The 26,655-nt window shown below is 46.7% G+C and overlaps 1 protein-coding gene across 1 annotated transcript in view; it reads left to right on the forward strand.

Moving 5' to 3' along the window:
* The window catches only part of DESI1 (desumoylating isopeptidase 1), a 104,641-nt gene that overhangs the window by 44,654 nt on the left and 33,332 nt on the right, over nt 1–26,655 (forward strand). The window contains exons 4-5 of the mRNA XM_063940460.1: nt 11,527–11,636; nt 24,232–24,354. Coding sequence (XP_063796530.1) covers nt 11,527–11,636; nt 24,232–24,354 — 233 coding nt within the window. The remainder of the gene's footprint in view (nt 1–11,526; nt 11,637–24,231; nt 24,355–26,655) is intronic.

Here is a 26,655-nt window from a genome sequence, read left to right on the forward strand (position 1 = left end):
CGCCATTTTCTCTCCACAGCTCCGCTGAGATGAAGCTCCCCATGCTCTCCCCTGCAGAAGCACGATAGAAGAGGGTGAAAAGAGAGGAGGGGCACATAAATTTGGCGTAAAAACAATATATCCATCAGCTACTGGGTTAACACTACGTTACTGTGTGATTCCTGGGTCATATAGCGCTGGGGTGTGTACTGGCATACTCTCTCTCTGTCTCTCCAAAGGGCCTTGTGGGGGAACTGTCTTCAAATAGAGCATCCCCGGTGTGTGTGGTGTGTCGGTACGTGTGTGTCTACATGTCTGAGGTAAAAGGCTCCCCTAAGGAGGAAATGGAGCTAATATGTGTGTGAGAGGGTGTCTCCGTCGACAACGCCGACACCTGTTTGGATATGTGTAAGTGCTAAGGTGAATTTATTGCACAAAAGATTAGAGAACAGACAGGAAATCTACCCATGTCTGTCCCTATGGCGCAGAGACCTTAAGAGTCTCACAATGCTCACTATCCAAAATAATGGACACTGATATCGACACGGAGTTTGACTCCAGTGTCGACTATGATAATGCAAAGTTACAGCCAAAATGGCAGAAAAGTATTCAATATATGATTATTGTAATAAAGATGATTTGCATATCACTGATGACTCATCTGTCCCTGACACAAGGGTACACATTTTAAGGGGAAGAAAGCTGAGGTAAATTTCCCTCCTCTCATGAGGAAAAAGAGCGGGAATCTCCAGACAAGAGACTGCAGCTTCCCACAAAGAATTCTCAGGCAGTATCCTTTCCCCACTAGGGCCAGGTTGTGATGGGAATCTTCCCCTAGGGTGTCACGTTTGCCCAAAAGGTAGCCCTAGCTATTCTCAGGGATCCTGCAGATAGCGTGCATATTTCAGACCGGCGATTGGGTCGGCATGGGTTTATAGCGCTGTAGTTGCGTAGACAGGTACCTTATCAGCAGAAATCGAGACCCTAGTATGTATATATATATATATATATATATATATATATATATATATATATATATATATATATATATATATATATATATATATATATATATATATATATATATGATCCCCAATCTACCGGCACTCAATTATAATGATCAGCTGCTCCGGTGCCACTCCAAAAGATGTCCAATAGAAAATACAATAAAGAAGGCACTCAGAGACTGTTCAAATGAAGAAAATTTTTCAATGTATTGGAAAACAAGCTAATAACGTTTTCGAGGCCAAAGCCCCGTCCTCAGGCTGTAGATGTGTGTATTGGCCTGAGGACGGGGCTTTGGCCTCGAAAACGTTATTAGCTTGTTTTCCAATACATTGAAAAATTTTCTTCATTTGAACAGTCTCTGAGTGCCTTCTTTATTGTATTTTCTATATATAATATATATACAGGTTGAGTATCCTATATCCAAATATTCCGAAGTACGGAATATTCCGAAATACGGACTTTTTTGAGCGAGAGTGAGATTGTGAAACCTTTGTTTTTTGATGGCTTAATGTACACAAACTTTGTTTAATACACAAAGTTATTAAAAATATTGTATTAAATGACCTTCAGGTTGTGTGTATAAGGTGTATATGAAACATAAATGAATTGTGTGAATGTACACACACTTTGTTTAATGCACAAAATTATAAAAAATATTGGCTAAAATTACCTTCAGGCTGTGTGTATAAGGTGTATATGTAACATAAATGCATTCTGTGCTTAGATTTAGGTTCCATCACCATGATATCTCATTATAATATGCAATTATTCCAAAATACGGAAAAATCCCATATCCAAAATACCTCTGGTCCCAAGCATTTTGGATAAGGGAGACTCAACCTGTATATATATATGATGCTGTCTTAAGAGATATGTTATAAAACATGCCCAAAGAGACATGAGTATACTGGGTCCCAGAGGCAAAGCTATGTTGATTTCTGCTTGACGTATCCTGTAGAATATGCAATGGACAGATGATGCCAACTTAAGTGGCATATGGAAGGCTGAGGATTGTGTGGAGAAAGGTTCTTCACAGCTATAGCTGGTAATTCTGATATTTTGCCTTATATTCCTACACAGCCTAGGAAAGCACGTCATTATCAAATGCAGCCTTTCGAACAAAGAAACAAGAAAGTCTGAGGTGCGTCCTTTCTTGCCAGAGGCGGGGGCAGAGAAAACAAGCTGCACAACACAGCTAGTTCCCAGAAACAGAAGTCCTCCCCGGCCTCTTTGAAAATCCACCGCATGTCGCTGGGGCACCACAGGCGGAGCTAGGCCCGGTGGGGGCACGCTTTCGTAAGTTCAGCCACAAGTGGGTTCTCTCCCTGTTAGATCCCTGGGCAATAGATATTGTGTCTCAGGGATACAAGCTGGACTTTGAGAAGATGCCTCCTCACTGACTGCCCTGCCGGCTTCCCCCCGAGAGGGAAACAGGGTTAACTGCAATTCACAAATTGTATCAACAGGTGGTGATCAAGGTTACCCTCCTTCAACAAGGAGGGGGTTATTATTCGACCATGTTGTAGTCCCAAAACCAGATGGTTCGGTCAGACCCATATTGAATTTAAAATCGCTGAATATATACTTGAAAAGTTCAAGTTCAAGATGGAATCGCTCAGAGCGGTCATCGCAAGGGGGGGGGGATTTTATGGTGTCTCTGGACATAAAGGATGCTTACCTTCATGTACCCGTTTATCCACCTCATCAGGAGTACCTCAGATTTGTGGTACAGGATTGTCATTACCAATTCCAGACGTTGCCGTGTGGTCTGTCCACGGCACCGAGAGTATTTACCAAGGTAATGATGGTGCTCCTGCGAAAGCAGGGAGTCACAATTATCCCATACTTGGACGATCTCCTCATAAAGGTGAGGGCCAGAGAACAGTTGCTGATTAGTGTAGCACGCTCTCAGGAAGTGTTACAACAGCACAGCTGGATTCTGAATATTCCAAAGTCGCAGCTGATTCCTACGACACGTCTGCCCTTCCTGGGCATGATTCTGGACGCAGACCAGAAGAAGGTTTTTCTCCAGACGGAGAAGGCTCAGGAACTCATAACACTGGTCAGTGACCTCTTAAAACCAAAACAGGTGTCGGTGCATCACTGCACGAGAGTCCTGGGAAAGATGGTGGCGTCATACGAGGCCATTCCCTTCGGCAGGTTCCATGCGAGGACCTTTTCAATGGGATCTGTTGGACAAATGGTCCGGATCGCATCTACAGATGCATCGGCTGATCACCCTATCCCCCAGGGCCAGGGTGTCTCTTCTGTGGTGGCTGCAGAGTACTCACCTTCTCGAGGGCCGCAGGTTCGGCATTCAGGACTGGGTCCTGGTGACCACGGATGCAAGCCTCCGCGGGTGGGGGGCAGTCACTCAGGGAAGAAGTTTCCAAGGGCTGTGGTCAAGTCAGGAGACTTGCCTTCACATCAATATCCTGGAACTAAGGGCCATATACAATGCCCTAAGTCAAGCGGAGACCCTGCTTCGCAACCAAACGGTGCTGATTCAATCACAACATCACCGCAGTGGCTCATGTAAACCGCCAAGGCGGCACAAGGAGCAGGGTGGCGATGGCGGAAGCCACCAGAATTCTTCGATGGGCGGAGAATCACGTACGAGCACTGTCAACAGTGTTCATTCCGGGAGTGGACAACTGGGAAGCAGACTTCCTCAGCAGGCACGACCTCCACCCGGGAGAGTGGGGACTTCATCAAGAAGTCTTCGCGCAGATTGTAGGTCGGTAGGAACTGCCACAGGTGGATATGATGGCATCCCGACTCAACAAAAAGCTACAGAGGTATTGCGCCAGGTCAAGAGACCCTCAGGCGATAGCTGTAGACGCACTGGTGACACCGTGGATGTTCCAGTCGGTTTATGTGTTTCCTCCTCTTCCTCTCATACCCAAGGTGCTGAGAATCATAAGAAAAAGAGGAGTGAGAACAATACTCATTGTTCCGGATTGGCCAAGAAGGACTTGGTATCCAGAGCTGCAAGAAATGCTCACAGAGGACCCATGGCCTCTGCCTCTAAGGCAGGATCTGTTGCAGCAGGGACCTTGTCTGTTCCAAGACTTACCGCGGCTGCGTTTGACGGCATGGCGGTTGAGCGCCGGATCCTAGCGGAAAGAGGCATTCCGGATGAGGTTATTCCTACGCTGATATAGGCTAGGAAAGACGTGACAGCAAAACATTATCACCGTATATGGCGAAAATATGTTGCTTGGTGTGAGGCCAGGAAGGCCCCTACGGAGGAATTCCAGCTGGGCCGTTTTCTTCACTTCCTACAGTCGGGAGTGACTATGGGCTTAAAATTAGGGTCCATTAAGGTCCAGATTTCGGCCCTATCCAATTTCTTTCAATAGGAACTGGTTTCTCTTCCTGAAGTTCAGACGTTATAAAGGGAGTGCTGCATATTCAGCCCCCTTTTGTGCCACCTTGGGATCTTAACGTGGTGTTGAGTTTCCTGAAATCTCACTGGTTTGAGCAACTTAAGACCGTGGAGTTAAAATATCTCACGTGGAAAGTGGTCATGCTATTGGCCTTAGCTTCGGCTAGGCGTGTGTCAGAATTGGCGGCTTTGTCATGTAAAAGCCCCTATCTGGTTTTCCATATGGACAGTGCAGAATTACGGACTCGTCCGCAATTTCTGCCAAAGGTGGTGTCATCTTTTCATTTGAACCAACCTATTGTGGTGCCTGCGGCTACTCGTGACTTGGAGGATTCCAAGTTACTAGATGTGGTCAGGGCTTTGAAGATTTATGTAGCCAAAACGGCTGGAGTTAGGAAAACTGACTCGCTGTTTATCCTGTATGCATCCAACAAGCTGGGTGCTCCTGCTTCAAAGCAGACTATTGCTCGCTGGATCTGTAACACGATTCAGCAGGCTCATTCTGCGGCTGGATTGCCGCATCCAAAATTAGTAAAAGCCCATTCCACAAGGAAGGTGGGCTCTTCTTGGGCGGCTGCCCGAGGGGTCTCTGCATTACAGCTTTGCCGAGCAGCTACTTGGTCGGGTTCAAACACCTTTGCAAAATTCTACAAGTTTGATACCCTGGCTGAGGAGGACCTTGTGTTTGCTCATTCGGTGCTGCAGAGTCATCTGCACTCTCCCGCCCGTTTGGGAGCTTTGGTATAATCCCCATGGTCCTTACGGAGTCCCCAGCATCCACTAGGACGTTAGAGAAAATAAGATTTTACTTACCGGTAAATCTATTTCTCGTAGTCCGTAGTGGATGCTGGGCGCCCATCCCAAGTGCGGACTTCTTCTGCAATACTTGTATATAGTTATTGCTTAAATAAGGGTTATGTTATGGTTGCATCAGGTTTGTCTGATGCTCTGTTGTTGTTCATACTGTTAACTGGGTAAGTTTATCACGAGTTATACGGTGTGATTGGTGTGGCTGGTATGAGTCTTACCCTGGATTCCAAAATCCTTTCCTTGTACTGTCAGCTCTTCCGGGCACAGTTTCCTTAACTGAGGTCTGGAGGAGGGGCATAGAGGGAGGAGCCAGTGCACACCAGTATTCCTAATTCTTTGTTAAAGTGCCCTGCCTCCTGCGGAGCCCGTCTATTCCCCATGGTCCTTACGGAGTCCCCAGCATCCACTACGGACTACGAGAAATAGATTTACCGGTAAGTAAAATCTTATTTCTCTAACGTCCTAAGTGGATGCTGGGGACTCCGTCAGGACCATGGGGAATAGCGGCTCCGCAGGAGACAGGGCACAAAAGTAAAAGCTTTAGGATCAGGTGGTGTGCACTGGCTCCTCCCCCTATGACCCTCCTCCAAGCCTCAGTTAGATTTTTGTGCCCGAACGAGAAGGGTGCAATCTAGGTGGCTCTCCTAAAGAGCTGCTTAGAGTAAAAGTTTGTTAGGTTTTTTATTTTCAGTGAGTCCTGCTGGCAACAGGCTCACTGCTACGAGGGACTTAGGGGAGAGAAGTGAACTCACCTGCGTGCAGGATGGATTGGCTTCTTAGGCTACTGGACACCATTAGCTCCAGAGGGAGTCGGAACACAGGTCTCACCCTGGGGTTCGTCCCGGAGCCGCGCCGCCGACCCACTTGCAGATGCCGAAAAGTGAGAGGTCCAGAAACGGCGGCAGAAGACTCTTCAGTCTTCATAAGGTAGCGCACAGCACTGCAGCTGTGCGCCATTGTTGTCAGCACACTTCATAGCAGCGGTCACTGAGGGTGCAGGGCGCTGGGGGGGGCGCCCTGGGCAGCAATGATAGTACCTTATTCTGGCTAAAAATACATCACATATAGCCCCTGGGGGCTATATGGATGTATTTAACCCCTGCCAGGTCTCAGAAAAACGGGAGAAGAAGCCCGCCGAAAAGGGGGCGGGGCCTATTCTCCTCAGCACACAGCGCCATTTTCCCTCACAGAAATGCTGGTGGGAAGGCTCCCAGGCTCTCCCCTGCACTGCACTACAGAAACAGGGTTAAAACAGAGAGGGGGGGCACTTATTTGGCGATATGTATATATATATTAAAATGCTATAAGGGAAAAACACTTATATAAAGGTTGTCCCTGTATAATTATAGCGTTTTTGGTGTGTGCTGGCAAACTCTCCCTCTGTCTCCCCAAAGGGCTAGTGGGGTCCTGTCCTCTATCAGAGCATTCCCTGTGTGTGTGCTGTGTGTCGGTACGTGTGTGTCGACATGTATGAGGACGATGTTGGTGAGGAGGCGGAGCAATTGCCTGAAATGGAGATGTCACTCTCTAGGGAGTCGACACCGGAATGGATGGCTTATTTAAGGAATTACGTGATAATGTCAACACGCTGCAAGGTCGGTGGACGACATGAGACGGCCGGCAAACAAATTAGTACCTGTCCAGGCGTCTCAAACACCGTCAGGGGCTGTAAAACGCTCATTTACCTCAGTCGGTCGACACAGACACAGACACGGACACTGACTCCAGTGTCGACGGTGAAGAAACAAACGTATTTTCCTTTAGGGCCACACGTTACATGTTAAGGGCAATGAAGGAGGTGTTACATATTTCTGATACTACAAGTACCACAAGAAGGGTATTATGTGGGGTGTGAAAAAACTACCTGTAGTTTTTCCTGAATCAGATAAATTAAATGAAGTGTGTGAGCGTGGGTTTCCCCCGATAGAAAATTATTGGCGGTATACCCTTTCCCGCCAGAAGTTAGGGCGCGTTGGGAAACACCATTTAGGGTGGATAAGGCGCTCACACGCTTATCAAAACAAGTGGCGGTACCGTCTCCAGATAGGGCCGCCCTCAAGGAGCCAGCTGAGAGGCTGGAAAATATCCTAAAAAGGTATATACACACATACTGGTGTTATACTGCGACCAGCGATCGCCTCAGCCTGGATGTGCAGCGCTGGGGTGGCTTGGTCGGATTCCCTGACTGAAAATATTGATACCCTTGACAGGGACAGTATTTTATTGACTATAGAGCATTTAAAGGATGCATTTCTATATATGCGAGATGCACAGAGGGATATTTGCACTCTGGCATCAAGAGTAAGTGCGATGTCCATATCTGCCAGAAGATGTTTATGGACACGACAGTGGTCAGGTGATGCAGATTCCAAACGGCACATGGAAGTATTGCCGTATAAAGGGGAGGAGTTATTTGGGGTCGGTCCATCGGACCTGGTGGCCTCGGCAACAGCTGGAAAATCCACCTTTTTTACCCCAAATCACATCTCAGCAGAAAAAGACACCGTCTTTTCAGCCTCAGTCCTTTCGTCCCCATAAGGGCAAGCGGGCAAAAGGCCAGTCATATCTGCCCAGGGATAGAGGAAAGGGAAGAAGACTGCAGCAGGCAGCCCATTCCCAGGAACAGAAGCCCTCCACAGCTTCTGCCAAGTCCTCAGCATGACGCTGGGGCCGTACAAGCGGACTCAAGTGCGGTGGGGGGTCGTCTCAAGAGTTTCAGCGCGTAGTGGGCTCACTCGCAAGTGGACCCCTGGATCCTACAAGTAGTATCCCAGGGGTACAGACTGGAAATTCGAGACGTCTCCCCCTCGCAGGCTCCTGATGTCTGCTTTACCAACGTCTTCCTCCGACAGGGAGGCAGTATTGGAAACAATTCACAAGCTGTATTCCCAGCAGGTGATAATCAAAGTACCCCTCCTACAACAAGGAAAGGGGTATTATTCCACACTATATTGTGGTACTGAAGCCAGACGGCTCGGTGAGACCTATTCTAAATGGGAAATCTTTGAACACTTACATACAAAGGTTCAAATCAAGATGGAGTCACTCAGAGCAGTGATAGCGAACCAGGAAGAAGGGGACTATATGGTGTCCCTGGACATCAAGGATGCTTACCTCCATGTCCCAAATTGCCCTTCTCACCAAGGGTACCTCAGGTTCGTGGTACGGAACTGTCACTATCAGTTTCAGAAGCTGCCGTTTGGATTGTCCACGGCACCCCGGGTCTTTACCAAAGTAATGGCCAAAATGATGATTCTTCTTCAAAGAAAAGGCGTCTTAATTATCCCTTACTTGGACGATCTCCTGATAAGGGCAAGGTCCAGAGAACAGTTGGAAGTCGGAGTAGCACTATCTCAAGTAGTTCTACGACAGCACGGGTGGATTCTAAATATCCAAAATCACAGCCGTTTCCGACGACACGTCTGCTGTTCCTAGGGATGGTTCTGGACACAGTCCAGAAAAAGGTGTTTCTCCCGGAGGAGAAAGCCAGGGAGTTATCCTAGCTAGTCAGGAACCTCCTAAAACCAGGAAAAGTGTCAGTGCATCATTGCACAAGAGTCCTGGGAAAAATGGTGGCTTATTACGAAGCGATTCCATTCGGCAGATTCCACGCAAGAACTTTTCAGTGGGATCTGCTGGACAAATGGTCCGGATCGCATTTTCAGATGCATCAGCGGATAACCCTATCTCCAAGGACAAGGGTGTCTCTCCTGTGGTGGTTACAGAGTGCTCATCTTCTAGAGGGCTGCAGATTCGGCATTCAGGATTGGATGCTGGTGACCACGGAGGCCAGCCTGAGAGGCTGGGGAGCAGTCACACAGGGAAAAAAAATTTCCAGGGAGTGTGATCAAGTCTGGAGATTTTTCTCCACATAAATATACTGGAGCTAAGGGCAATTTACAATGCTCTAAGCTTAGCAAGACCTCTGCTTCAAGGTCAGCCGGTATTGATCCAGTGGGACAACATCACGGCAGTCGCCCACGTAAACAGACAGGGCGGCACAAGAAGCAGGAGGGCAATGGCAGAAACTGCAAGGATTTTTCGCTGGGCGGAAAATCATGTGATAGCACTGTCAGCAGTGTTCATTCCGGGAGTGGACAACTGGGAAGCAGACTTCCTCAGCAGGCACAACCTCCACCCGGGAGAGTGGGGACTTCATCGGGAAGTCTTCCACATGATTGTGAACCGTTGGAAAAGACCAAAGGTGGACATGATTGCGTCCCGCCTGAACAAAAAACTGGACAAGTATTGCGCCAGGTCAAAAGACCCTCAGGCAATAGCTGTGGACGTTTCTGGTAACACCGTGGGTGTACCAGTCGGTGTATGTCTTCCCTCCTCTGCTTCTCATACCCAAGGTATTGAGAATTATAAGACGTAGAGGAGTAAGAACTATACTCGTGGCTCCGGATTGGCCAAGAAGGACTTGGTACCCGGAACTTCAAGAGATACTCACAGAGGACTCATGGCCTCTGCCGCTAAGAAGGGACTTGCTTCAGCAAGTACCATGTCTGTTCCAAGACTTACCGCGGCTGCGTTTGACGGCATGGCGGTTGAACGCCGGATCCTAAGGGAAAAAGGCATTCCGGAAGAGGTCATTCCTACCCTGGTCAAAGCCAGGAAGGAGGTGACCGCACAACATTATCACCACATGTGGCGAAAATATGTTGCGTGGTGTGAGGCCAGGAAGGCCCCATGAAGAAATTTCAACTCTGTCGTTTCCTGCATTTCCTGCAAACAGGAGTGTCTATGGGCCTCAAATTGGGGTCCATTAAGGTTCAAATTTCGGCCCTGTCGATTTTCTTCCAGAAAGAATTGGCTTCAGTTCCTGAAGTCCAGAAGTTTGTCAAGGGAGTACTGCATATACAACCCCCTTTTGTGCCTCCAGTGGCACTGTGGGATCTCAACGTAGTTCTGGGATTCCTAAAATCACATTGGTTTAAACCGCTCAAATCTGTGGATTTGAAATATCTCACAGGGAAAGTGACCATGTTGTTGGCCCTGGCCTCGGCCAGGCGAGTGTCAGAATTGGCGGCGTTTGTCTCAAAAAAGCCCATATCTGATTGTCCATTCGGACAGGGCAGAGCTGCGGACTCATCCCCAGTTTCTCCCTAAGGTGGTGTCAGTGTTTCACCTGAACCAGCTTATTGTGGTACCTGCGGCTACTAGGGACTTGGAGGACTCCAAGTTGCTAGATGTTGTCAGGGCCCTGAAAATATAGTTTCCAGGACGGCTGGAGTCAGGAAAACTGACTTGCTGTTATCCTGTATGTACCCAACAAACTGGGTGCTCTTGCTTCTAAGCAGACGATTGCTAGTTGGATGTGTAGTACAATTCAGCTTGCACATTCTGTGGCAGGCCTGCCACAGCCAAAATATGTAAATGCCCATTCCACAAGGAAGGTGGGCTCATCTTGGGCGGCTGCCCGAGGGGTCTCGGCTTTACAACTTTGCCGAGCTGATACTTGGTCAGGGGCACACCCTGACTGAGGAGGACCTGGAGTTCTCTCATTCGGTGCTGCAGAGTCATCCGCACTCTCCCGCCCGTTTGGGAGCTTTGGTATAATCCCCATGGTCCTGACGGAGTCCCCAGCATCCACTTAGGACGTTAGAGAAAATAAGAATTTACTTACCGATAATTCTATTTCTCGTAGTCCGTAGTGGATGCTGGGCGCCCATCCCAAGTGCGGATTGTCTGCAATATTTGTACATAGTTATTGTTACAAAAATCGGGTTATTATTGTTGTGAGCCATCTTTTCAGAGGCTCCGCTGTTATCATGCTGTTAACTGGGTTCAGATCACAGGTTGTACAGTGTGATTGGTGTGGCTGGTATGAGTCTTACCCGGGATTCAAAATCCTTCCTTATTGTGTACGCTCGTCCGGGCACAGTATCCTAACTGAGGCTTGGAGGAGGGTCATAGGGGGAGGACCCAGTGCACACCACCTGATCCTAAAGCTTTTACTTTTGTGCCCTGTCTCCTGCGGAGCCGCTATTCCCCATGGTCCTGACGGAGTCCCCAGCATCCACTACGGACTACGAGAAATAGAATTATCGGTAAGTAAATTCTTATTTTTCCATATGATTAATGTATTCCACTAGACGAATATTGTAATGTTATGGTGGCTTAGAGACATTCTTGTCAACATATACTGGAGAGTTCCTAAATGCAAATGGTTTGTGTATTGACATCATCAAATTTGTGGTCAATAGTCCGTGATGGTTAATTTGTGCTATTGTTTTTATTTTTTTTAACGCTTCTAAATAAGCACAAATGAATTACATTTGGAAACTATTAAAGTGCATATATTCTGATTATCAGTGATGCTTCCTTTTTTGTGTTAGGGGGGCACACTTTTGGGTGACCCAGACACCGTGGTGGATCTTGGGAGCACTGAGGTGACAGAAGAGATCTTCCTAGAGTACCTGTCTTCCTTGGGGGAATCTGGCTTCAGGTAGGCCTTGTCCTAAACATTAGTAAAACTTACTGTTTCTTAAAATAAAAAAGTAAACACTGCTACGTATCATGCATTTGCAATCCTTTATTTCTATAGTTTACAAACTAATAGGTATATGCAATTGTGGTCGAATTCCAGCTGGAATTCGACCGTTTTTTTGATTCGACACAATTCGACAGTCAAAACCCTCCCGCCGGGACTCGAATTCGACATATTCCATAAATAACGGATTCGACAGTCCCGCTGTCGAAAAACGGACCAATTGACGAATAGTGGGCAGCCTGGATTCGACTTCATGGACGGCACAAAAGTGTTCAAAAAATCACGGGAAAAAAAAGCGTGGGGTCCCCCCTCCTAAGCATAACCAGCCTCAGGCTCTTTGAGCCGGTCCTGGTTGTAAAAATACGGGGGGGGAAATGACAGGGGTTCCCCCGTATTTTAACAACCCGCACCGGGCTCTGCGTCCTGTCCTGGTGCAAAAAATACGGGGGACAAAAGACGTAGGGGTTCCCCGTATTTTTCACACCAGCACCGGGCTCCACTAGCCAGAGAGATAATGCCACAGCCGGTGGACACTTTTATATTGGTCCCTGCGGCCGTGGCATTAAATCCCAAACTAGTCAACCCTGGCCGGGGTACCCTGGAGGAGTGGGGACCCTTTAAATCAAGGGGTCCCCTTCCTCCTGCCACCCAAGAGCCAGGGATGTAGCCCGAGGCTGGGACCCCTTTCAGCGCGTGGTTCGGGTTCTTCATTTTTTTTTTTTGCCAAGTACTTGGATTACAAACAAGAAGAGGACCGATCTACACTGGATTGTTGTGAGTATAAATTTATTTACAGGTACCCCGTGGATTCTACGTGGAGAAGGGGACCGACTCTTCGTGTCAACCTAGGTAAGTATGTGTGTATGTTGGTGTGCATGTATGTAATAAAGTTATACTGTCACTGTGTGTGTGTGTGTTTGTGTGCTGTTTTTATTTGGGTTTATCCCCTGCATGCTGGTACTTGTGGTTCTCCAAGTACCAGCTTGCGGGCGAGGCTTGCTGGGACTTGTAGTTCTGCTACAAAAAACAATATTCTTTTTTTTTTACACTGGCTATCAGCCCCCCATCCGCCGCCCTTGGGGGCGGGGGGGGACACAGCCTCGGGCTTCACCCGTGGCCCTTGGGTGGCTGGAGGGGGGTCCTCTTGATTTAAGGGGTCCCCACTCCTCCAGGGTACCCCGGCCAGGGGTGACTAGTTGGGGATTTAATGCCACGGCCGCAGGCACCTATATAAAAGTGTCCCCCGGCTGTGGCATTATCTCTCTGGCTAGTGGAGCCAGGTGCTGGTGATTAAAATACGGGGGACCCCTACATCTTTTGTCCCCTGTATTTCTTGCACCAGGACCAGGCGCAGAGCCCGGTGCTGGTTGTTAAAATACGGGGGAACCCCTGTCATTTTTTTTCCCCCCGTATTTTTACAACCAGGACCGGCTCAAAGAGCCCGAGGCTGGTTATGCTTAGGAGGGGGGACCCCACGCATTTTTTTTTTTTCAGGAATTTTAACACTTTCACACCTTTTCCAACCTAATAACATGCACTGATCTCTCCATATTATTGTAGTTAATATAAAAAAAATATATATTCTTTTAAAAAATCGATTAAATAATACTTGTGGCTCCTAAGGACAAACCAAGTAGATAATCCCTTCTAATATAAATAGATATGTTATTAGCAATAAAAAACAGCACAAAAAAATTCATGTTTTTAAAAAAATTTATTAGATCACGACAGGAAAATGAGGCGGAATGAAATTGACGAAATAACTGTCGAAAAGCACTGTTGTCGAATCGACATTCTTCAATTGAATATACTTTTGTCGAAAAGCCGCATTTTAACATCGCAGACATGTCGAATTGAAAAAAATGTCGAATTGCCAAAAGTCGAAAATGAAACGACAGGTTTTTTGTCAAAGTACTGTGTTGCATTGTCGAATCAAATTCGACAGGTTTTTTGAAAATGACCCATTGTTCGACATTTTCGGCACTTCAACTGCAATTGCATATACCCCTATATCTCAGTCACTGAGTGACCTGTAATGGCCACACATGTCCTCATACACCTAGCATTTTTGTGCTCTATGGTGTGAGACGGTTGGCGCGACTTAGATGCTGTGCCATGGATAGCTAGTTAAGTACTTTCACATTTTAGGGTATGTATCGCACCGTGGCCGCATACCAACAGCCTTGTAGTGTAGTGGACAAAAGCTCAAGCTACTCCCCCTCAGTTTGAAATGCCCAGAGCAAGCTGCAGAGGTGCTGCACTAGGCACCTCATACTGCTTACCACCAGCTTCTGCCATGGGATCACCTCTTGGTTTAACATAGTAACATAGGGGCTAATTCAGACCTAAACGGCGGCCCGCCCAGTGACCGCCTATGCCTCTGAATCAGGCAGAGGCGATCACAGGGCTGAGACAGCTGTCCAGCATGTGCCGGCACATGCGCAGTTCAGACCTGATCGGCTGCTGTGCAAAAAACGCACAGCACCGATCAGGTCTGAATTAGGCCCATAGTTTCCAAGGTTGAAAATAAGACAATTTTTCCATCAAGTTCAACCTGTTAGTGCTCTCCTACTCTGTAATATTTTTAAGACTAATTTAACTGTGGTAAATGTTTAGCCGTTATGTCAATTCCTTTTTTTTTCTTTCTTCATTTTAATACTATATTGCATGATTTACCCACCATGACCCTTTATATCCTTATCCATTAGGAATTTATCTAGCCCATTCTTAAAAGCAACAACCGAGTCCACCATTACTACTCTATCAGGCAGAGAATTCCAAATATGTATGGTCCTTACTGTGAAAAAACCTTTCCATCTCTGTGTGCAAAATCTCCTCTCCTCTAACCTAAGCGGGTGTCCACATGTCCTTTGTTTGATCTTGCCATAAACGATTCCCCCGCTAGCTCTGTGTATTGACCAATTTTAAGTGGTCACTGTCACAGGACTCCATTGGGGCAGATATTGTTTCTTCTGTCCCTTCCATGGAGCAAATATAATATGTGCAGAGAGAGTTAGATTTGGGTGGGTTATATTGTTTCTCTTACATCCTAGTGGATACTGGGGAACTGTACTTTAGTACCATGGGGTATAGATCGGGGCTTTCCAGAGAGCGGGACCAGAGGCAGGAAGGCGCCATTTCCTGCTGCTGCGGATCATGAAGGCTGCATGCACGCTGCTCCTCCACGGACCCACGCTGTTGCACACTCTGTATTGGTACCAGGGGGTCATAGCAGGGGGGGAACACATCAGCGGTAGCGCCGCTGCACATCTATAAGGTGATACACATATTTTCATATACTGTGCTGCTGTGTTCTGTGTGCTGGTCTCTGTTTCTCTGTGTCACTCCAGGGGCTCTCTTGGGTCTGTGTGGAGGTGGTTTTTCAGTGAGTTGCGCTATACTACAGTTGTGTACAATATGTCTATTGACATGGTTATGTGTGCTGGTTGTAACTCTTCTTCAGCGGGGTCCCTCATGTGTGTGTCAACAGTGCTCCTTATCTCCACAGAGATGCAGTTCATAGGCACCTGACTGGGTAAATACTTTTAAAAGCATGATTCAGAATGTGAATTCAGAATTAGCTGCAGCTAAAAAGGAGAGACGGGTGTTAAAACAGTCTGTTGATTGTATGGCCAAAGCAGCAGATACCGGAAAGGCTTCTCAGCCCCCTCTGTTGGTTTCACATAAACACTCACTGCCACAGGTGCTCCAGTCTGATTCTGATCAGCCTGATGTGGATGATGATGATGATGATGATGATATGGATGAGGACAGCTCTCTGTCCCCCAGGGTGGAGGCCCTCATTTATGCTGTAAGAGAGGTTCTTCACATATCAAATCAGGAAGCAGAACCAGATGTGGAGTTGTACTGTAATGTTAGACCCAAGACCTCAGCCACTTTTTCTGTGTCTAAGGAATTAAACTCCCTGGCCAGGGAGGCATGGGTAAACCCTGGCAAGAAATTTAAAACTTATCTACTTTTCCCCTCCCAGTTGAGGCCAGGAAGGTATGGGAAAATCCCCCAGTCGGTTGATATGTCTGTGTCCAGACTGTCTAAGAAATTGGTACTGCCGATGCCAGGGGCTATATCCCTAAAAGATCCTGCTGACCGTAAAATTGAGACCAGTCTCAAGGCAATTTATACGGCAGCAGGCGTAGCACAGCTCCCCACAATAGTTTGTGGGTGGATTTCTAGGGCAGTAGTCAAGTGGTCCGATTAATAGTATTAATGGATTATATACTCTGCCCCAGGATGCGGTCATTACTCTGCTGCAACACATACAGCATGCTGCAAATTTTATGAGCGAGGCTATAAAGGAATTATGTAAGATAAATGGCCGCACTACTGCTATGGCAGTTTCGACACTCGGAGCTCTGTGGATACGTCTATAGTCAGCGGACGCTGAATCCAAAAATGTTGTAGAAAATCTTCCCTTTACAGGTGATGCCTTGTTTTGTGACATTTTAAATAAATGGATCCCAGGCAACAGCGGGTAAGTCTACCTATCTGCCGTCGGCTGCGCCCCCTGCTAGACGTTCTTACACAGGACCCTCCTTGCAGTCCTTTCGTGTGGCGAGGTTCAGAGGCAGGGGCAGAGGGGTCTCCAGCACTCCGAGAGGATCTCATGGTAAGTCCCGTAAACCTGCAACTGCTGCATCCCTGGACCAGCCCACCGGATCCCCTGCCGCTAAGCCTTCCGCGTGACGGTTGGCCAATGCAGCAAGGCGATTTTCAGGTAGGTGCTCGCCTTCAACATTTCATCCACGTGTAGGCGAAGTCCTGCTGGGATCCTTGGGTGAGGTACCTAATTTCCCAGGGATACCGGCTCGAATTTTAAGTGCTTCCTTCTCACAGATTTTTCGAGCTTACTAGTTTTGCCTGCAGCAAAAGTTACCTTTCAAGAGGCTATTCAAAAACTTTTGCGGACAGGGGTGGTGGTTCTGGTACCTCATCCGTTACACAACAGGGGTTTTTACTCCAGTCTTTTTGTCCTTCCAAAACCAGACTGTTCGGTGCAACCCATCTTGAACCTGAAGTCTCTAAACCCGTATCTGCAGGTGTTCAAATTCAAGATGGAATCCCTGCGGGCATTGGTGTCTGGTCTGCAGGAGAGGAATTCCTGGTATCTCTAGATGTCGAGGTTGCTTACCTACATATTCCCATGTGGCCTTCTCATCAGGCTTACCTCAGGTTTGCCATATTGGACGACCATTTCCAGTTTCAGGCCTTGCCCTTTGGCCTATCCACAGCTCCGAGGGTCTTCGCCAAAGTCATGGCGGAGATGATGCTGCAACTAAGCATGATGGGAGTCAACATAGTCCCCTACTTGGACGATCTCCTGATAAAGACTAAGGTGTTTCTTCCGATGGGCAAGGCCTTGGCTATCCAGGCTATGGTCCGCTCAGTGCTCCGTCCTCGCAAGGTATCCGTACATCTTTGCATCCACTTGCTGGGCAGGATGGTTGCTGCTTACGAGGCAATCCAATATGGCAGATTTCATGCCTGCCGATTTCAGCTGGATCTGCTGGACAAATGGTCGGGGTCTCGCCTTCACATGCATCAGGAAGTGACCTTATCTCCGAAAGCCCAGATTTCTCTATTATGGTGGCTACAAGTTCCTCACCTGGTAGAAGGCAGGAATTTCAATATCCCCTCATGGATTCTACTGACAACGGATGCCAGCCTCCGGGGTTGGGGGACTGTGACCTAATGGGCCCAGTTCCAGGGGATATGGTCCATTCAGGAATCTGCTCTGCCGATAAACATCCTGGAACTCAGGGCAATTTACAATGCTCTTCTGCAAGCTTCCCATCTCCTGAAAGATCAGGCGATCCATGTTCAAACAGACAACGCCACGGTTGTGGCGTACATACACCGACAAGGGGGAACAAGAAGCAGAGCGGCAATGCGAGAAGTGTCAAAAATACTCTTCTGTGCGGAGGCCAACGCAAGGGCCATCTCGGCCATATTCATTTCAGGAGTGAACAACTGGGAAGCAGACTTCCTCAGCAGACACGACCTCCATCCGGGGGAATGGGGCCTACATCCCCAGGTGTTTCAACAGTTAATTCACCGGTGCGGCTGTCCGCAGATAGATCTGATGGCTTCTCGTCTCAACAAGAAGCTATGCCGTTACTGTTCCAGAACAAGGGATCCGCAGGCCGTAGGAGTGGACGCGCTGACGGCACCATGGACGTACCAGTTTGTGTGCCTGTTCCCTCCTCTACCACTAATCCCAAGGGTTCTAAAAAGACTTAAGAAGGGAAAGCATTCATTCGACGGGCGTGGTACTCGGACCTCCTAACCATGGCTCTGGAGGATACCTGGCCTCTGCCGCTTCAAAAGGATCTTCAACAAGGTCCGTTAGTCTATCCAGACTTACAGCGGCTATGTTTGACTGCTTGGAAGTTGAGAGGGAGATTCTAGCAAGAAAAGCTCTTCCCTCCAGGGTTATTTCCACCATGGTCCAGGCCAGGAAGATGGTTATGTCTAAACATTATCATCGTATCTGGAAAAAGTATGTTTCCTGGTGTGAAAGTAGAAAGGTTTCTCCCATGGAATTTAGAATTGGTCGTTCTCTGCTTTTCCTGCAACTGGGAGTGGATATGGGCCTACGTTTAGGCTCCATCATAGTGCAGATTTCGGCGCTCTCTATTTTCTTCCAGAAACAACTTGCCATGTTGCCGGAAGTACAAACTTTCCTTAAAGGAGTTCTTCATATGCAACCACCCTTCTTACCTCCCACGGCTCCATGGGATCTCAATTGGCTCTGTCCTTCCTTCAATCGGACTGGTTTGAACTCTTACATAGGGTGGAGTTTAAATTTCTTACCTGGAAGACGGTGATGTTATTAGCATTGGCGTCTGCCAGACGTGTCTCTGAATTGGGGGCCTTATCCTTATTTGATTTTTCATGAAGACAGGGCAGAACTCAGGACCTGACCTCCGTTTTTGCCAAAAGTGGTATCGGCTTTTCATGTGAATCAACCCATTGTGGTTTTGGTGTTGTCGGACGCTTCCGTTGGTCCAGAGTCCTTGGATGTGGTGAGGGCTCTGAAGATTTATGTCAAACGGACTGCTCGTCATCTGAAATCTGACTCGCTGTTTGTCCTTTATGATGCCACCAATATTGGTCGTCCGGCTTCTAAGCAATCAGTTGCTCGTTGGCTCAGGTTAACAGGCCTATACTTTGGCGGCTGTGCCTTTGCCGACGTCTATTCAGGACCACTCGACGAGGTCTGTGGGCTCTTCCTGGGCGGCTGCCCGGGGGGGTCTCTTCTTTGCAGTTGTGCCGAGCTGCTACATGGTCTGGTTCGAACACTTTTGTTAAATTCTATTGGTTCGATTCCTTGGCCAAAGATGACCTTCAGTATGGTCAGGCGGTTTTACAGGGGTCTCAGCACTCTCCCAATCGTTTGGGAGCACTTCCCCATGGTACTAGGGTACAGTTCCCCAGTATCCACTAGGACGTAAGAGAAAATAGGAATACCTACCGGTAAATCCTTTCTCTCTTAGTCTGTAGTGGATACTGGGAGCCCGCCTCAGTGCTTCAATTCCTGCTTACCTGAGTCAGTGGTTGGGCGGCCGTTGCGGTCCCCTTATGTTGTTGGCATAGCTTTGCTATCCTGGTTTGGTTGGTGTTGCTATCCGCTGTTAGGGTTAGTGCCCTCCTTTTGCTTATGGTTGTGTGTTGGCATATTGCCTCACTGCTGTTGTACCTGTTTTCTTGTCTCGTGGTATGTCCTTCTCCTCAGGCATAGTTTCCTAGACGGAGTCTGGTAGGAGGGGCACAGAGTGGAGGAGCCAGCACACACATACACACATTAAAGGTTTTTAAAGTGTCAGGCTCCAGTAGACCCGATCTATACCCCATGGTACTAAAGTACAGTTCCCCAGTATCTACCATGGACTGCGAGAAAAGGAATTACTGATAGGTATCAAATTCCTATTTTCTGTGCAGAGTAAATACTGGCTGCTTTATTTTTACACTGCAATTTTAGATTTTAGTTTAAACACACCCCACCCAAATCTACAGAGCCGGCCATAACCAATATGATGCCCTAGGCAAGATTTTGTCTGGTGTCCCCTAGCACCGCCGCTAGTTCTGCAGGAGATGCCTGGCATGAGTCAGCTGACAGATCTGCTAACGTCGGGCGCCTTTTGTTTATGAAAATGCATCATAATATTTGCATTACTATGTGGCTAGGATGCACAAGCAGCTTCTGCTGATTAAAATGATATGCGGCATGCCTATATTCTGTGTGTGACGGCGGCTGTATATGCATACGAAATGCTACATTACAGTGATTTGCAGGAATACACTGCAACGTAGCATTTCATATGCAGATACGGCCGCAGTCACACACACAGAATATAGGCATGCTGCATATCATTTTAATCAGCAGAAGCTGCTGGTGCCCCTAAGCATACCAAATGCCCTAGGCGTTTGCCTATGCCTAAGGCCGACTCTGCAAATCTAACACTCTCTGCACATGTTATAAAGTATCTGCCCCACCTGCAGTGCACATGGTTTTGCCCGTTAGGGAGAGATTTTGCTTGTGCAATCATCCCTGAATTAGGCCTTATGTCAGTCATTCAATGTTTTAGGTGCCACCTAACCATTGGCTAGTCTAAAGGTGGGTACACACGGTGCGATCCCTGCTTCAAATCTAAGCAATCTGACTAAATTGCTTAGATTTTAAGCAGGGATCTCTCGTGTGTATGCCCCCCAGCAATAGCACGCTATCGCCGGTGCTAGATTGGCCAACCTGTGACTCTCCAGCTGTTGTAAAACTACAAGTCCCAGCATGCTCTGCCACAGTTTTGCTATTAGGGAATGCTAGAACTGTGGAAGCGGATGCTGGGATTTGTAGTTTCACAACAGCTGGAGAGCCACAGGTTGGCCAGGCCTGATCTAGTGGGTCGCTCACTTCAGCACTGTGTGAAGTGAGCGGCCCCCGCCCCCCTTGCTCAGCACACATCGTGCTGTGTGCTGAACGGGGGGGGAGAAATGTGTGCTGAGCAGTCTGTGATAGATTGCTCAGCACACATCTCTCTAGTGTGTACCCCCCTTAATGGTAGTTCTGGCCTTTATCTCATCTCCTATCTTCCATTTAATCTTCTCATCTTTGCAATATCATCTACAATGTTAGGTTTGATTAAATGGTTTTTCTCATGAAACCCAGTTCCCACCCTCTAATGAACACTTATAAATGTAATTCTGTTCTCTGCTCCATAATGTATTCTTTAAAAGTATACTGCTGGTCGTTAACATTTTCAGTTAACTCTCCCAAGTCCTATATCGGCTTATTATAACAATGTTATCGCTCCAAAGACACAAGCCCATTGTCCAGGGCATCACAAGATTCTGGCTTGTCGTTTTCTTGTCACATTCAAACTATTTCAATAGCTTGTCTCTATTATTATTATTATTATTATTATTATTTTGTATATTTATATGGCGCCACAAAGTTTCCAAAGCGCCTAACAAAAAACATAAACAAATGGACCAGACAAAAAAACGACAACTTACTGTACAAGACAATGAAGGAGAAGTACAGGGTATATAAACATAGTTGCATCAGGCGACAGGACACTAAAATAATCATTAGGGAGGCAGAAACTGAGGGTAAGGTGCCATTGTAGAGAGTATGAAGAAGAAAATAGAGAGGGAAAAGCACATAAGGGGAGAGGGCCCTGCTCATGAGAGCTTAAATTCTGAAGGGGAGGAGCAGACAGATTGGGCTGATGAGGTCCAAGTGAGTATGAAACAGAGGATTTAGAATGCGAGATGGCTGGGTTTGATGAAGAAGTGGGTCTTGAGAGCACCTAGAGAATTCCAGAGATAGGGAGCACCATGGCCAAAATCTTTGAGACAGGAAGGTAGGAAGTAACCAGTTGACAGAAGAGACAGCCTGTATTTGTAGAGCGAAGAGGGCGGTGGGAGTGTAAAGAGATAAGATCAGATATGTAACCAGGAGAAGAATGGGTGAGGGCTTTGTAAGTGATTGTGAGAAGCTTGAATTGGATTCTGAAGGGGAGCCAGGGTTGGGCTTATAAGAGAGGAGAGGTGGGCGTAGTATGTTTGGAGGGGAAGATGAGCTGGGCAGCAGCACTGAGGATAGATTGGAGTGGAGAGAGGTGTTTGTCATGTAGGCCAGATAGGAGGAGATTACAGTATTCCAATCTGGAGATGACCAGTGAGTGGATGAGGGTCTTAGTAGCATCCTGTGTGAGAGAGGATCTAATCCTGTAAATATCTTTTGAGATGAAAATGGCAGGACTGCGAGAGGTACTGAATGTGTGGTTTGAAGTAGAGGGTGGAATCAAGGATAACTCCAAAACAACATAATTGAGGGCTAGTGGAGATAGTTGTGCCATCAATAGATAGTGAAATTGTCATGAGGTTGACTGATCAGCTCAGTCTTAGACATGTTAAGTTTAAGAAAGCGCTGAGACATCCAAGAAGAGATAGCAGAGAGACAGTTGGAAATACGAGTGAGGAGAGAGATCAGGGGAGGTAAGGATTTGAGTATCATCAGTACAGAGGTGATCTTGGAAGTTGAAAGAGCGAATGAGCTCACCTAAAGAGGACGTATAGAGAGAAAAGGAGATACCCATGAAAAGAGGCTTGGGACACACTTACTGTTAGTGGACTTTGGAGGGAGGTGAAGTCATGAGAGGAGACTGAGAAGGAGCAGTCACAGAGGTAGGAGAATAGCCAGGAGAGAGCTGTATCATGCAGACCAATAGAGTTAATGAATTTGCAGGAAGAGAGGGTGGTCGAAAATAAGCAGAGAGGTCAAAGAGAATGAGCAGAGTAGTGGCCCTTGGATTTGGCAGCATGGAGGTCATTGCAGACTTTGGAGTGAAGAGGACGGAAGCCGGACTGAAATGGGTTAAGCAGGGAGTGGGAGGAAAGAAAGGCAGTAAGGCGGTTGCAGACAATACACTCGAGGAGTTTGGAGGCAAAGGGGGGGTGGGGGGGGAAGATGCGTCAGTAGTTGGAGAGAGTGTTGGTATCAAGGGTAGGTATTTTAAGAATAGGGGAGACGAGGACATTCTTGAAGGGAACCATGTCTGATGAGAGGGAGCGATTGAGGAGGTGGGCAGCATGAAAACAGGCAGCAGGAGACAGATAGTGGAAGAGGCGGGAGTGGATAGGGTCAAGTGGGAATGTGGTTGGGGGGGACCAGATGAGGGCCATTATTTTTATCTCCAGATACAGGAGAAAAAGATGTCAGGGTTGGTGAGATGGGTGGAGAGGGACTGTCAGGAATAGGGTGGGGGAGGCTGCTGAGGGTCTGTTAGGATGTGATGTCCTGGCGTATGGATGTGAAGTAGGTGGAAAAGTCCAGGGTCATCTTATTATATCTCTCCCCCTCTCCAACATGCTTGCATGTGACTAGTCCATTGCTAAAACCATGCTTTTGTACCCTATGTTTTAATGGTTTCCAGCTAGACTGCACTGTGACAACCACTGTTGTCACAGTGGCTATTCCCTATTTGTATTATGTCATCTGTATACTTTTTATATTTATTCACTGTGCAGCACTGCACAATATATTGACATATTCTAAAGAAAAGAAAAAAAACAGATACAAGTTAGAGTAGTTTGTACTATTTTAGGAATGGTTTCCTGTACAGTTATGGAGATGTTTGTAGTTTGTATTTTACATTTTGAATGTTAAGGTGTGTACACACGGTGAGATAAATCTGTAAGATTTTGACTATATAGTCAAAATCGTATGAATAGTTAGTGCAGATCGCACGGTGAAAGTCACCTTGCGATCCCGATTCAATGCCGATGCGCGGTCCCACGGGGTTGGCATCGCAAGAATAGATAGACTGTGCAGGCAAGTCAATTTTGACTCTCTGTAGAAGAGATATAGTCAAAATTGACACTTGGCCAAAATCGCACATAGTCAGTATCGTGTGCTTGCGATACTGACTATGTGCCGACCTAGCCCCTGTCGCATAGTGAGAATCGTGTGTATGGGCCATTAGGCAGCTTGCGATACAGATTCGATCCCGATGCGCGCCACAGTGGGGTCGGTATCGTAAGGCTAGATAGATTTTGCAGGCAAGTCAATCTTGACTATCTAGTGTACTATCTAGTACAAAGTATAGTCAAAATTGGCCCTTAGTCAAAATCGTACATAGACAAAATCTCAAGCACAGATAGTCAAAATCTGGGATCTGGGGGAGTTCAAGGGAAATCGCATAGTCAAAATCGGAACATAGCAACTATCTCACCGTGTGTACACAACTTAAGTCTTCTTGATCAGTTTCAGTTTAAAATATACTGTTAATGTTGATTTGATTTTATTTTTATCCAGAAGTGTTCCACTGCATGTCTATGGTAACCTCATCACATCCTCATTTATTTTCTTGTGCTGTAAAAGATAGAGGTGCCACGACAGGAAGACCCAGGCTTCTCTATTGCCATTTGTTGTTTTTTTGTAAATTAAGAACACTAGTTTGTTACCAATCTCATTCATTCTGTCAGGCAATGGTAAGTTTCATATTTGCTGCTCTGTTTTGTTTCACAGTGGGGAGTCCTACCATTTGTTTGATCACAACTGTAATACTTTTTCCAATGAAGTGGCTCAGTTCCTAACAGGGAGGAAAATCCCTTCATACATCACAGAACTGCCATCCGAGGTCCTGTCCACGTGAGTGCCTTCCCTAAGTTTCTGAGGGTCTCCACATGATACAGTGTAGTAGTTATTTGAAACCCTAGTACAGCTATGGACAGGGAAGCAGAAATAAGTAAAATATATACAGACTTGACAATGTCATATATTTGCATGATTTATGGCGCAAAATGTTCCAATTTTCCATTTCTAAACTGCTGCACTTTGCCCTTTTCATTTTGCATGACGTTAACCCTACATCTGTTCACTTATTGCATCCATTTATTCGCAGCTGAACTGATCTCTAAGCCATAAAATCTTTTTTATCATTTAGTTGATTGTATATATTTTTTCTGCCCATTCACCATGTCAACAAAGCATAATGTTGCACCACAGTGTCTAGATTCTGCACAATGCCAACATTAGAGTTATGCTGCTGGAGTGAAGGGTTAGGCTTAGGCACTAGGAGAGGGATAGGGGGAGTGTATTCCCACCCGGAACTGCTTCATTAGACTCTGCTGGGACTCCGTGACACTGACGGAGCAGGATAGTGAAACCGCTGCACTACCTGGACTATTTTGTAAACATTCTAATCATGTCCGTATTTTATCACTGGCAACGTGACGAATGCTGACAAAACAAAGCAATCCCCCTTATGCCTCGTCCATAGCAGGTATGATTATTATGCTGGTCCTATAGTAATACAGAGGTAATAGTAAGTGGTGATATGTCTGACATTCTATTACCATGGTAATAACATGTAGCACTGTCCCTCCCACCCAATGAAAAAAAAAAAAAAAAAGTTTCCTTCTGCTTCCAATTTTCCGTATTAGACTGATACACACAATACACACTGATCGCTATATACTGGTCACACACTCTCACGCACGTGATATGCTGTGATCACTACAAAAGAGTCTCATTAATTTTAAGCCAACTGGATATACATTGATTATTTCTCAAACTAGATATACAGTGATGCCAATACACTGCTTACATCCTCTCATACACACTGATCCCTACACATAGGTACCATCATACTCGCCAGTATTACACACACAAATCTTTTACTGGTATTTTGGATCATCATTTACTAGTTCGCTAGCTATTGACACCTCCGTTACAGGATTTTTATTTTTCCACCCCTCCCCCCACAGTGCACGTCCGTTCAGTCTCTGGGTGATATCTGTCCAGATTGCAGAGAGGATCTCTTGGAGCAGTTGTTCCCAAACTCTGACCTTGAGGAGCACTCGCAGTCCAGGTTTTAAAGATCTCTGGCTCAGCACAGCTGGTTAAATCATATTGACTGAGGTACTAATTTAGTCACCTGTGTCCAAGCATGGATATTGATAAACCGTGGAGCGTTATTTCTCCTTGATGACCAAGTTTGGGAACCACTGTCTTCGGGGTAAATTTACTAAGGTGGCAGTTCTATTTAAGATGGGATGTTGCCCATAGCAACCAATGATATTCCAGGTATTATCTTCTAGAAAGTGCTAGATAATTGAGAAGTAGAATCTGATTGGTCCTATCTTGAATAGAACTCCCATCTTTACCCCTTCGAGTGTATAACGTAATTTCTGCTGCTATTGGATCTGTCCTCTTTTCTCCTCGGAGGGCTTTTTTCACTACAGTGCACCTGGTAGGTCCCTTGGCTTCCTCTCCCCAGCTCCCGGTGTAGCAAATTGTCCTGGGGACTTGGATATCAAATGCAGTTGTTGGGTGGGCAGTACAAGAGGACACAGTTGATACACTGCCAAGATGTCCCTAGTGGGATGTGTTTTCCTCTGGGGCTGGGTTCCACACCGTCACGTGTGCATGCAGCAGTCTTACAGGTTTGACACACATGAAGAAGGCACCAAAAATCCTTCCTTAGAACATCCACACATGGTATGTATGAAGAACCACGAAGTGTTGCATGGAGCTTGTGTGCATCACCAAGTGACCTCTAAGTGTATGTTGTCCACAGACACTATGCACAATTCTCTAATCGATATTTAGTACACTTCAGAGACTATGGTGCTCCAAGATGTCTTTGCGCAATGAAAAGATATGACCTGAAATATTCTCCCTTCGCAAAGCCACGCCCATTTTCTTACACCACACCCTTTTTTCAGGGGCGCGCGTGGCCTCGCCGCGCGTGTGGCCCTCTTTAGGAAAATCAAAAGTTGGGAGGTATGCATGGGTGAGTAATTGGGTTGATAACAGGGAACAGAGTGGTGGTTAATGGGATGTTTTCCACCTGGGCTAAAGTAATCCGTGAAATACCACAGGGTTCTGTGCTGGGGCCACTATTGTTTAACACACAGGTTCTCAAACTCTGTCCTCGGGACCGCACAC

Source organism: Pseudophryne corroboree, chromosome 9 (genome assembly GCF_028390025.1).
Source record: "Pseudophryne corroboree isolate aPseCor3 chromosome 9, aPseCor3.hap2, whole genome shotgun sequence".
NCBI lineage: Eukaryota > Metazoa > Chordata > Amphibia > Anura > Myobatrachidae > Pseudophryne > Pseudophryne corroboree.